The 13,758-nt window shown below is 44.1% G+C and overlaps 1 protein-coding gene across 11 annotated transcripts in view; it reads left to right on the plus strand.

Moving 5' to 3' along the window:
- The window catches only part of MAGI2 (membrane associated guanylate kinase, WW and PDZ domain containing 2), a 1,136,189-nt gene that overhangs the window by 765,117 nt on the left and 357,314 nt on the right, over nt 1-13,758 (plus strand). For all 11 annotated transcript variants that reach the window (XR_012242816.1, XM_073619581.1, XM_073619580.1 and 8 more), the window contains one exon: nt 10,287-10,502. Coding sequence is in view for 10 of the 11 variants with exons in the window: in XM_073619581.1 (XP_073475682.1) it covers nt 10,287-10,502 (216 nt within the window). In the remaining variant the exon portion in view is untranslated. The remainder of the gene's footprint in view (nt 1-10,286; nt 10,503-13,758) is intronic.

Below are 13,758 nucleotides of genomic sequence, written 5' to 3' on the forward strand. Positions count from 1 at the left end.
CTTTCTCTTCATTACTGTTTTGTTATGTTTGGTTATCTACTGCTATGGATTTTCTTAATTGATTATTCAATTTTCTTCTTATCTAATATAGCTGTTTATGGAGGATTTGAACAATTGACGCCAGCCCCTGCTCTAGGGCAACCTGCAATATTGGGATTGATGTACTATAGGCAAATAAGCATAAGTTGCATTTTACATTTCCCCCCTAGCTTAGTGAATGTGGTGACATTTCACTTTGCAACGAATATCCAATTACGTGCCAAGAAAATCTAAAAAAAAAAAAATGGGATTTTTGTACTCACCGTAAAATCCTTTTCTGTGGAGTTCATTGACGGACACAGCTCCATTCTCTTGACCATAGGGTTATATCTTCCTCCTTTCAGGAGAGACTAGGCAGAACATGCATTACATGTGAAAAAAACAGAACTATACAGTTCCACCCAGGGGGCGGTCCCTCTGATATAACCCCTCAGCCTGCCTCCTGCAGCTCAGTACGTCAACAAGCAGTATAATGTAATCAAAAGGAGGGGTGGGTGCTGTGTCCGTCCAGAGAAAAGGATTTTACGGTGAGTACAAAAATCCTATTTTCTCTTTCGTTCATTGACGGAAACAGCTCCATTCTCTTGACCATAGGGACGTCCCCAAGCAGTGTCATAACGAGGGGTGGGAACAGCAAAACAGAACTTCACCCACAACCAGAAGTGCTCCCCAAACGGAGGAGTTACCCTCTGAATCAACCGCAGTAGAATCTGCGGGCGACAAATGCATCAAACTGCAGGGACAACAACATGAACTTTGTCCAACAAAAGAAAAGAATGTACATTGCAACATTACACGGCCACCTGCAAAACTTTGCGGCCAAAGCAAGCATCCGAAGATGCGCTTACATTAACTTTGTAGAACTTGGTAAGGGTGTGAACGGATGTCAAGTTACACACTTGGGAAACTGATGCTTGATGTCGGAAAGCCCAAGAAGTCTCAATTGCCTGGAAATGGTAGTCTACGAGACCGCTAGCCCTTTTTTTGGACCAGCCACCGAAACAAACAGTGAATCTGACTTCTGGAAGGGAGCCGTGGCAGACAGATATACTCTTAGAGCCCGGACCACTTCCAGGGAATGGAGGGCCACTTCTTTAGGATGTGTCGGCTCAGGACACAGAGATGGTAACACAATGTCTTCATTGAGGTGGAAGGCCGAAACCACCTTTGGTAAAAAAGAAGGTTGCGGACGCAACACCACCTTATCCCTGTGGATAATCAGATAGGCTGACTTGCAAGACAAGGCCGCCAGCTCTGAAACCCTCCTGGCAGATGTAATAGTCACTTTCTGAGACGGGGTCAACAAGGGAATTTCCCTGATGTTCTCAAACGGCGGTTTCTGAAGCGCCGACAGCACCAGGTTCAGATCCCACGGAGGTAGAGATGGACGCACTGGAGGAACTACATGCCGAACCCCTTGCACAAAAGTGCGTAACAATGAGTGAGACCCCAGGGGTCATTGGAAAAAAACAGCCAAAGCTGAAATCTGTCCCTTAACGGTGCTCAAAGCCAACTTCTGGTCCACTCCTCGCTGTAAGAATAGCAAGACTTTAGCCACCAAATAAGTACGTGGGCACCACCCCATCTCCTCACACATGGAGATATAAGCCTTCCATGTACGATGATATATCTTCCGGGAAGAAGATTTCCTTGTCCTCAGCATAGTGGAAATGACCGAGTCGACAGACCTCGGTTCCTTAGCACCTGGCTTTCAACAGCCACGCCGTTAAAGCCAGGGGCGGTAAAGCAGGATGAAGTATCGGACCTTGCGATAGGAGGTCCTCCTGCACCGGCAACCACCAAGGATCATCCACCACCAGGCGTATTAGGTCGGCGTACCAAGGATGCCGAGGCCAATCCGGGGCAATCAGTATGACTGGGATCCCCTCGGCCTCCACTCTGCGGAGCAGACGTGGTAACAGTTTGAGCGGAGGAAAGGCATAAATCAGCCAGTACTGCTCCCATGGAGCCACCAACGCGTCTGACTCGTCCGCCCAAGGATCTCTTGTCCTGTACACGAACCTCCGCACCTTTCAATTGAGCCAAGAGGCCAGAAGGTCCACATCTGGTGTGCCCCACCGCAAGCAAAAAAGCCTGAACACCTCCGGACGGAGAGCCCATTCTCCTGGGTCCAGCATCTGAGGACTGCCAGTTTTCTACTCCTGGGATGTATATGGCCGACAGGGCCGGTACATGTCGCTCTGCCCACCAAAGGATGTGAGCGACCTCCCGTGCTGCGGCCGAGCTTCTCGTTCCTCCTTGATGGTTGACATATGCCACCGCCGTGGCGTTGTCTGACTGGATCCTGATTGGACATCCTTGTAGTCTTATCAACCATGTGGAGAGGCATAGCCTGTCGCTCAAAGCTCAAGCACATTGATCGGTAACTGGGATTCCTCCCTCGACCAGAGCCCCTGTGTCGATTGTACTCCAAATATTCCACCCCAGCCAGTCAGGCTGGCGGCCGTTGTGATCACTGTCCAATGAAGAGGTAGGAATGATTTCCTGGACCGAAGGGCCGGAGATCTCAGCCACCAGAGAAGAGAGTCCCTGACTAACTGGCTCACCCGAATCTGTCGATCCAGGGATAATGGAGATTTGTCCCATTTCGACATTATCTCCCTCTGCAAGACTCTGGTGTGAAATTGGGCATACTGTACTGCCTCAAAGGAAGCCACCATAAGGCCCAGAACTCGCATGCAGAAACGCAGCGAAGACCACCTGCGGCTCCTCAACTGCTTCACCGCGGTCCTTAGAGTCTTTAGCTTGTCTGATGGGAGAAACATTCTCGCTTCCACGGAGTCCAGCAGTAAGCCTAGGTACTCCAGATGTTGAGTCGGCACTAGCACTGACTTCTTGAGGTTCAACACCCACCCAAACACTTGTAGAGTGTGCATGGTGATCGCCACATCCTCCCTTAATTCTGAGGTGGAAGCTACTCACAGAAGGAGATCGTCTAGGTAACCCGCGATTGCGATCCCACGTTGTCGCAACAACTCCAAAATTGGAGCCATACCTTGGTAAAGACTCAGGCTGCTGAAGCCAGACCAAAAGGGAGAGCCACAAACTGGTAGTAGTCTTCCCCTACTGCAAATCGCAGAAACCTCTGATGCCTGAGGCATATGGGTATGTGCAGGTACGCGTCCTGGATATCCAGAGACGTCAGAGAGTCCCCCTGATGGGGTGCAGCGACTACGGAGCGAACTGACTCCATTCTGAACCTCTGTACTTTCACAAAGCAATTGAGGGCTTTTAGGTCCAGGATTGGACATACCCCTTACTTTTTGGGGACTACAAACAGATTGGAATAAAATCCCTGAAACCTTTCCATTCCTGGAGCAGGCACTATCACCCCGCAGCTGAGCAGGTCCCTTACTGCCCCAAACAGGGCCTCCCGGCGAGCCGGGAGTAAGGGTATGCTGGAGGGAAAAAAATCTGTTTGGTGGCCAAGAGAGAAACTCTATCTCTGTAGCCTGATGAAATCAGTTCACAGACCCATTTGTCGGACAGCCGAGAGGCCCATTGAACTGCAAACTCCCGAAGGCGACCCCCCACCCGTGTGTTGGGCGGGGCAAACCTTCATGCAGTAGCACTTTTGCTCGCGGGCTTGCTGGGCTTGCATGGCCAGTTACGCTTCTGTCCCTCAGTAGTCGCCCTGTCAGACTGGGAACATTTACCTGGGGTCCCAGGCATACGAAAAAGCCTCTTTTGAGCGGAAAAGGAGGGCCCTTGCCTTCCGCGTGGCTCCTTACCCTTCCTGGACTATGGGAGCAAAGTGCTCTTCCCACCCATGACATTCTTAATAATGTCATCTAGCGAGGCTCTAAAAAGCTGTTCACCAAGGAAAGGCAAATCCGTCAAGGCTTTTTTAGATGCCTGGTCCGCAGACCAGCATTTCAGCCATATCAGGCGCCGCAGCACCACTGCTGATACTGATGCGAAGTGTATCCAGGGCCACATCACAGACATACTTAAGGCCTTGCACCAATTGGTCTGCTAGTTCCACGCAGACAGGAGGAGACTGTTGTTTCTCCAATTCACGGTGCAATAGTGTCGCCCATTCAGTAAGGGTCTGCGACACTAATGCCGTGGCCAGTACCAGTCGAAGCGCTGACCCCGCTACCGTAAAGATGGATTGGGCCACTGCCTCGGCCCTCCTGTCGGTAGGATCCTTAAATGCAGGAGTCCCTTCTAACGGGATTGTGGTTACTTTGTTTAACCTGGACACTTGGGGGTCCACGACCAGGAGAGCCGACCATTTCTTAAGAAGGCTCTCTCCAAAGGGGTAATGCACCGCCATTCATTTTGGGACCGAAAAGGTCCATTGCGGGCTACCCCATTCCTTGTATATGAACTTATCAAAGTAAGTCAGATACGGAAACACCTTAGGTGTACGGGCTAGCTTACGGGACCCAAAAGGGACTGCCACCTCGGCAGAGGATCCTGCCGCATCCTGTATTTTCAGGGTATCACGCACAGCAGTGATAAGTGCTCCAACTAGCGCTTTTTCCTGCGCGGACCCGGACACGGAATCATCCTCACTGTCCGATCGGTCCTGGTCAGCGTTCTTTGGCACAGCAGAACAGGGGCTGCCAGTCACTGCAGTGCCCGAGTCTGAATCAGAGCTCTCCCCTGAGGACGGGGGAGCAGGGGCCATTTCTTACCCCCCTTGCACCTGCACACCGTCTCCACCCCGGCAACGAAAGATTCAAGGACCGCCGACAAAGTGTCCAAAGGCACCGCACTATTTTCAGGTGAGCCGGTTGCAATTGCAGGGAGATCTGGGGAAGAAATACCAGGTTCTGACGCCATGCTGACCCTTCCTGTCTGCCACCCTTGGGGACTTAGGGCAAGGTGTATAGTCCCACCCTCCTAGCTGCTACAGACTGAGGGGTTCCCACCACAGGACTCACCACCCTGACCGAGAGCCGAACCGTGCTGCTGCTGGCTGTATCGTGTGAGAATGCACAGGTGTCCTGGAACAAAAACCGCGCTGATCTGAGCCCAGGGAACAGCGCTGTGTGGAGAAAAAGCACGCCAGGCTACAAGAAAATGGCCGCCGGGCGTCCTGTACATAGGACAAAAACACAGGGAAAATGGTCCCCGAGCACCGGGAAAATGGCTGCCACCCAACGTTTTTCACAGGGCTAACAGAAAATGGCTGACATCACAACTGTACACAGGGATGTACCTAGATAATGGCGCCAAACAGCGCTATGGCGGCAGCACACAGAAGCCCACAGACACCCAGAAACACAGTATCAGGGACACAGCCAGCAAGCACAGCCCCCCATCAAGGATAAGACCCCTGCCCAGGTACACACACCGCTAGTCTGTAGCATCCCCCACGGGGGGGAGGGAAAAGCGGGGACAGGGAGAGAAGAAAGGGAGAAGAGGGACCCCCTAATTGACCTCCCAGGGAATGCCCAGCTGCTCAGTCCTGCCGAGACAGGAAGAGCTGTACTTACCCTCCGGACGAGCTGGGGACACCCCATCACAGACCCACAACCGAGCAGTACGGAGTGGCTGCGGGCCATGGCAAACTGTGACAAAGACATCCGTAGTCCGGTCATATGTGTGCCCGGAGCTTGGAGTTCAGCGGCCGCCCCTGGAGCCTGAGGGGCATGTCGTGGCTGACCCAGCGTGTAGCTAGGGCCTGCACGCGCTCAATGGCCAGACTGGAGAGACTACAAGGATCTATATTTATCCAGCCTGTCATCCAGCCGGCTGTTGATAGAAGATCACAGGATCCTAAAATCTTGCGCAAAAAGGCAAAATCCAGAAAAAAAACCCTGGACCAATGGTCCAGATAGGGAGCCTAGGTCCTTCTCCTTTGCTAGGCAGAAAAAACTGAGCTGCAGGAGGCAGGCTGAGGGGTTATATCAGAGGGATCGCCCCCTGGGCGGAACTGTATAGTTCTGTTTTTTTCACATGCAATGCATGTTCTGCCTAGTCTCTCCTGAAGATATAACCCTATGGTCAAGAGAATGGTGCTGTGTCCATCAGTGAACGAAAGAGAATTTCGTTTTTGCTTTGCACATGGAAGTCAGCAGACCTTCACCTCATTCAGTAAGCTCTGGGGCAATTTTCCATGCAAAGTGAAACTTCCCTTGCAAAGTGAAGAGCCTATTTACCTTTAGTAAAACAATCCTATGGTCTTTCTATTACAGTTGTACAAATACAAAAACATATACACACTTTCCATAGTCGTTCCGTACATAAGCCATTCAATCCACTTGTATGGTTAAGGCTGTCAGAAGGAACCAAAACACATGGAAAACACATGCAAATATTTGCAAAACAGGTCCTAGTGAGCTTTGAATTTGGAGCTTCAGTGATGAATAAGTTTAGTGCTAACTAGTGAACTGCAATTCTTTGTATATAGGCATCTTAACTCTAGTATCAAATTTCTAAAGCTGGCCATACATAGTTTTTTGAAAAAATACATAGCAAAACTGGATTCTGCCTGTGCTGTAAATAGTTGGAACCAATGAGTTCCAAAGAAAATATGAGAAGTAGTTTGCCTTTGTTGAAAATAATTAGCTGATATCATTGTAAGAACACTGTACACCATTGCAAGCGCTGTCCTGATCCAATTCTCATCCTAGTCATGTGTTTGCAGACTGTTTTGCTCAAGTGCACATTTATTGATAAAAAGAATTAAAAACACCAAAAGCGCTGAAGTCCAGAAAATCAATGAAGGCAATAAGCTGATGGCAAGATGGATATAAAAGCCAAAACAGTTTCACGATAATCCGTCAATAGAGTATATGTATGGAAAGGAACCATTGAGATCCTAATAGTAGGAGTTAAATCAGCAGGGTGTAACATAGGTTTAACCGTGCTGCTCCATCAACCAGCAGGATTACTGACAGCTGAAAAGACAAGAGAAAAAGAGCGCACCGGCCTTAGTGTGACACTGTTTATTAAAAGATATAGACAAATGAATGTAGTACATTCACATTGTGTAGATAAACATAAACGCATCCATAGAAGCTGTGGTTGCTCTCCTGAGTCCAGAAATCCAAGCTGGATGTAAAGCGAACTGACAGTCTCTGTCTAATGGTCCATGAGCAGCCGCCGACAACCTGCACGAGAGCTGCCCACTCTCAGCGAGGATCCTGGAAAGCAGAGAGACTCCACACAAGGAAACATGCACGTAATCCTCAGACGCCAGCGGATAAATGACACTTGGTGGTTGCTATGACTACGCGTTTCAGAGGGCATGGCCTCCTTCTTCAGGTCTACCATGTGGTCTCATAGGAGCACTTAAATAGTATTCGTCATAAGATAGTTACCCATTATGTCCTATAAAATAGACAATCGCTGAGAGCACATGACTACTAATTATCAAACCAATCTTTTCGTCTGATAGAAATCATAACCCTTTTACTTTATATGTTTAAGAACATTGTGTTATATCTTAATAAAGAATATATGTATATTATATTTGTATAAAGAATCTAATAGATCTAAAAATATATATAATGTGTGTCTCTCTCATAGAAATAACCTCTCAGAAAAAAATTAATCAAATGTAATTGGTAAATCAAATGTAATTAGTATGAACATTTTTTAAAATATATAAATTATATAAAAAATTGTATAAAAAATATCAATCTGTGTGCTTATTAGAAAGAGGAAAAATGCTTATTTAAATAAGGAAATGCTTATTTAAATATTTGTTAGGAAGCAAATTAATTGATACAAGTGCTGGGTGGAAAAAGAATGATGTGCTGTCCGAAGGACATGGGGTAATGTTGGAGCAATATTGCTCTGCAAGGGATGTTTATGTTCAAATTGTACAATATATCACTGCTGTAATGTACATTTTCTGAAGTAAAGCTGGGTTGGTTTTGTACTTTTTTCTCTTATAGACTGTCTTCTCATAACATAAACTATGACTAAAAGGTAACAATGAGAACTGTAATTTTTCGTTTTAATGGGAATCATATAACTGTCTGGTACTAGATAAGCAGATTTAAATCTTCAGGATTGCAGCTTTCATTAAAATAAAAACTAATACCTGGTACTATACTATAATACCTTGTTCAGACATTTTCTGTTATAGGGTGACAACCAGGGCATTTTTTTCTTATAGAATAGGTGCAGGAACTCAACCAGATTTTACCTTTAACCCCCCCCCCCAGGGGATTGCATGCCACATTAAATAGTGGGTGTGGCCAAATTGCACAAACAGTGGAAGGGTCTTAATGGGACATTGTTAAATACCAAGAATGCATCACAAACAGGGTAGAGCAGGCTTGCCGCTGCTTTTAAAATTCAACATCTAAACAGTCAGACGGGGGTTCTAAGCACTGTGTTTCACTATATAAACTCAGCTTACTGTTAAAAATAAGTGTAGAATGCAAAACTCCGGTGGGTGTATCAAGATGTCCGCTTGCCCCTTCTCAGTGTATCCTTACTGTGGAGGAGTGTGGGGTGTAGCAAGATGGCGACGATGAAACGTCACTCCCGTTTCACATTCTGACGGGTCGCCTAATCTGACGGAACACAGGCTCCAGGAGTTGGTCCGGGTCACATGGAAGAGGAGTTGTTTGCATAGAGGGGCTGGGTGATGGACATAGTGGTTATGTGTCAGTGTGCAAAAAAACGGATACTCCCTGTCATCGGACTCACCCCAACACCCGAACTCATCAGGCCGTCGTCACTACCAGCAATGAAAGACATTTTTTGGATTTTTTTTTGTTTTTTAGTAAAGGACTTGTAAAACACTTTAAATGTCTTTATTTCTAGTTTATTTTTTTGTGATTGAGTGGGTGGGAGGGGGGGTGGTATTTGGGGGCCTCATTATTAAAGGGGGCTTCCAGATTCCTATAAGCTCCTTGTCCACAGACCCCCACAACCACCTGTCAGGGTTGTGGGGAAGGAATCCTTGTCCTCATCTACGTGGGAACAAGGTGCCTTGCCAGGGAAAAAGGTACCCCTGCATGTTGAGGTCATGTGACCTGGTATGGCTCAGGAGAGAGGAAGCCACACGATTGCCCCCCACCCCCTTTCCTGGCCAGCAAGGCTGCATACTCAGAGGTCTGGTATGGATTTTTTAGAGGGAGAAAGAAAAAAAAAGGTACGGTTAAAATATCTACAAATTACAATTACAATTATGGCTTTCATAAAAAAACACACACACAGATCCCTCCAAAGGTCCCCCAAAAACATAGCAGAATCTTAGGGGTCTGCTGTGTATTTTGGGGGACCTTTGGGGTTTGTGTGCCTTTTTTTCTTAAAAAAAAAAAGAAGACAGGAGGGCGATGTCATTAGCTGGCAATCGAAAACTTTTTTTTCTTTGTAAATATCAGCCATTTTTAAAAAATGGGGTCTGTGTGCCATTTTTTCTTTTAAGAAAAGAGGCCAGGTGGGAAATGTAATTTGTCTGCAATTTAAAACACCTTTTCCTTTGTAAATGTCAGCTATTAAAAAAAAACTGCTCCCTGGCCAAATAGATTTTTTTTTTTTTTGCATTGGTACATGTTTCCCAGGGCAATGTCCACAGCTATGCTTTTTTGGCAACTCTTTGACTATTAGCCCAGAAAATAGACCTTCTATTTTTGTGACATTAACTTCAGTGGAATTTGGCTTCAGCATCCAAACTTCTTTGAAGTTCCTCAAACTCTGCTCGAACCAAACCCAGACTATTTCGGCTTATCCCTATTACTAATCAATATTTATGTCCAAGCTCAATTCAGCTTTTGGAACATGGTTTGAGACATGCAATCGAACCCTGTTGGTAATTTTTAATAAACAGAATGAAATGTAAAATAAAGTAAAATGTTACATAATAAATGGTGACATATACTGTAGATGTACTTAATAGCACCTGTAATATGTGTTTTAGATAGGGACATGTAAGCTACTTCTAAACCAGGTAATAAACTAAGTTCTTAGTACATTTCACTGCACATTCAACAAAGTTATAAGCCTGTCATGAGTAACAAAGGAAATTACATGGGAAGTGCAATGCATATGGGATAGACAACAAAAACCTAAAACAGCTGATCATTTTTTATTTCAATGGATAATCACTGAACAGTAACATGACCAGATGCTAGATTGCTAGTTCCAGACAAGGGCTCTGCATATGAACTGTATATTATTTTATTTAGGTCTCGGTTTTACAATCTATGTTATGAGGCTACTTTTTGTAGTTATTGATATGCACCGGAAGACAGACCGCTTGTTTTTTTATTTATATTTCTTGGCTAATAAACTGTTACATATATTCGCAGAAAATTACTACGGCACTCCAAAGCCTCCAGCTGAACCTGCTCCACTTTTATTAAATGCAACAGACCATATATTTCCTGGTGGCATTCCAAGAGTTGAGGGGAAACGCAAGCGCAATAAATCTGTAAGCAACATGGAGAAGACTGGGATTGAACCTCCAGAGGAGGAGGAAGAAGAGAGACCAGTAATAAATGGAAATGGAGTAGCTGTAACACCAGGTCAGTATATTTATACTTTATAATTTTTGTAGACAGGATGGGGTAAAGCCACATATATCAAGATAAAATAGCTAATGGAATATTAAAATCAGGAAAAGGAAAAGGATGACAAATTGCATACTGCTCTATTCCACCCACTCTTCCATTTTTTGTCCCAACCTTATTACCAGTATGTTTACTAATAATCCAGTCATATGTCCATTGTTATCACCATCCTAATAAAATGTGCACTTTTAAGAATACTGCCTGTTGGTTATAATATGCTATAGGAAGAGTATAAGAATCATGTAATATATCCATTTGCTGCACCAGTGCTGCAAAACTATATTAGTCATATTTATCATTTTAATGTTAGGCTATAGTAAAACTGAAATGCTATCTACTGTGATGATACCACCTATTGTGGGCTGTGCGTTCTCTTGGCTTTGTATATAACATTAACCTCTCTGTTGAGCTGAAATTGAACCTACCTAAGTATGCAGTGCCTTGCAAAAGTATTACCCATTTTGTTTTTCCTGTTCTGTTGCATTACAACCTAGACTCAAAATTGTTTTTTGTTGCATTGTGAAGGTACAAAGCATTTTTTTATCACGACACAAACAATATTTAAGACAAAAAACAAATAAAAAAAACACAGAAAAACACCAAGGGAATGACTACTTTCACATGGCACTATATAGAGTTATGAAAAAGTTGGTCTGCAAAGTTTAACATTTGATTAGGAAAAGCTGCAGGAGGTGGATTTTTGTAAATAATTCTTACCTCATGGCAAGTCACCTGGTCCTTTTTTTGCTGATATTATCTTTTTTTTTCTTTTTATGATTTTCTTATTTCATATAAATGTCTTGGAACAGCCTAGTCAAAGCCCAGATCTCAATCCAATTGAGAATATGTGGGATATGACTTGAAGGTTGCTATATACCATCCCAACCCATATAACTTAAATGAGTTGTAGCAAGTTGAGGCAAGCTGTTCTGGATTACCTAATTATACACACATTACTCTTAATAGGAAACACACAATACACACAGAGGGGATGGTGGCTTCAGTGCTAGCTGAACCTACCCCACAGGAGTGTTCATAATTTTGATTTCAGCCTGGAGTGGAGCCACAACCAGCAAAAAACAGAATTAATTGTTTTATTTTTATTGCACAAGCATGTATCAGAAACCTCCAAGTGCATAACATTTTTGGGGATTCAAAAATTATTTTAAGATGAAGATTCTTCTTTAGAGTAGACCTGATAAAGTCTAAAAGCAAATGTTGCATAGATGACCCCATAACATAGCCTCCACAACAAAGTGCTATAGAATATTTCACTGTAAAATTTAAATATTAAAGAATGTAATCCATAATTAAGTTGTACTAAACCTTCCAGCTAACCTACCACTAAGCCTACCATTAACGGTATCAGGTGCTGCAAATGTCAACACTAAAAAGTCTCCACGAAAAATATCTCTGCACTTAATTATATTTCTATGGCTTTATGAAGTGAGACCAGTAGACATTAGGTTCTTGGACATCAGGTTCTTCTGCAAAACAATATTCCCTTGCTTCCCTCTAAAAATGTGGTACAGAAGGATGTGTAATGCCGCGTACACACGACCGGACTTTACGGCATACTTGGTTCGGCGGACCGGAGTCCATCGGACAATTCGATCGTGTGTGGGCTCCAGCGGACTTTTTTTCCCCAAAAGTTTGATGGACCTAGAAATGAAACATGTTTCAAATCTTTTCGACGTAAAGTCCACTCCTGTGTACGCGGCATAAGTGTGTTGACATAAACTGTTTAGACCCCTTCCCTCTTTGTTAGAAGAAATGTATGTAATTAAACAACCTTCCAATTTAATAGTTTATTTTTTTTTATTTTATTTTTATTTTTTTAATTATTTATTTTTATTTATTATATTATAATTTATGTTTTTGTGTTTCAAACTTTATCATACCCGGGATATCTACTAGACTCTTGTTTGGACAGATTTAAGTGTGTTATTGTTAAGAATTACAGACCTACAATATAAAACGCCAAATTTCCATGCAAAATAATTGTACCGCTTTCAGCACCTAAAATCTGAAAGAATCATACCGCCAGGGAGGTTAATACATCCCAATATTCTGTTGGCTTTGCTTGCCACAACTTGGCATTGCATGCCATTGCTGAGCCTGTCATCTACTAGGACCCCCAGATCCTTTTCCATTCTAAATTCCCCCAGAGGTTTTTCCCCAACGAGTACATTGCATTCACATTTTTGGCACCTAAATGCATTACTTTACGTTTTTCAACATTAAACCTCATTTGCCACGCCATTATTTTGTTTAGGTCTTCTTGTAAGGTTTCCACATCCTGATAGAAGTTATTGCCCTGCTTAACTTCGTATCATCCGCAAATACTGAGATTAAGCTGTTTATCCTATCCTCCAGATCGAAATTAAACAGAATTGATACCAGGACCTAGAACAGGGCCCTGGGGGACCCCACTTTCCACACCAGACCATTCTGAGTACTCCCCATTTATCACCACCCTATGGACTCGCCCCTGTAGCCAGTTTTCAATCCAGGTACTCACCCTATGGTCCATGCCGACAGACCTTAGTTTGTACAACAAAAGTTTGTGGGGAACTGTATCAAATGCCTTTGCAAACTCTAGATACACCACACCCACAGGCCTTCCTTTATTTAGATGGCATCTAACTTCTTCATAGAAGGTTAATAGATTGGTCTGGCAAGAACGATTATTCATGAATCCATGCAGATTACTGCTAATTATACAATTTACATTACTAAAATCTTGTAAATAGTCCCTTATCATCCCCTCCAGTAGCTTGCAGTCTATTGATGTTAGGCTAACTGGCCTGTAGGATATATCGTGGCCCTTTTTTAAATATTGGTGCCACGTTGGCTTTTCTCCAATCAGCTGTCACCATTCCAGTCAGTAAACTGTCCACAAAAATTAGGAACAATGGTTTCACTATCACTTGATTGAGTTCCTTAAGGACCCTCGGGTGCAAGCCATCTGGTCCCGGTGACTTATTTAAGTTTTTCAAGTCTATTTCTAATTCTGTCCTCTGTTAGCCATGAGGGTGCTTCCTGTGACATGCTATGAAAATTAACATTACAGTCTTGGTAACTATATCCCCCGTTTCCCTTGTGTAGGCTGAGCTTCGCCAGCTCTCTGTCTTTTGTAACCAAATTCCCTTCATCATCCTTTATAGGGCCAATATGTTCTGGCCTCCCTTTCTTACTATTTATATACTTA

Source organism: Aquarana catesbeiana, linkage group LG03 (assembly GCF_042186555.1).
Source record: "Aquarana catesbeiana isolate 2022-GZ linkage group LG03, ASM4218655v1, whole genome shotgun sequence".
NCBI classification, from domain to species: domain Eukaryota; kingdom Metazoa; phylum Chordata; class Amphibia; order Anura; family Ranidae; genus Aquarana; species Aquarana catesbeiana.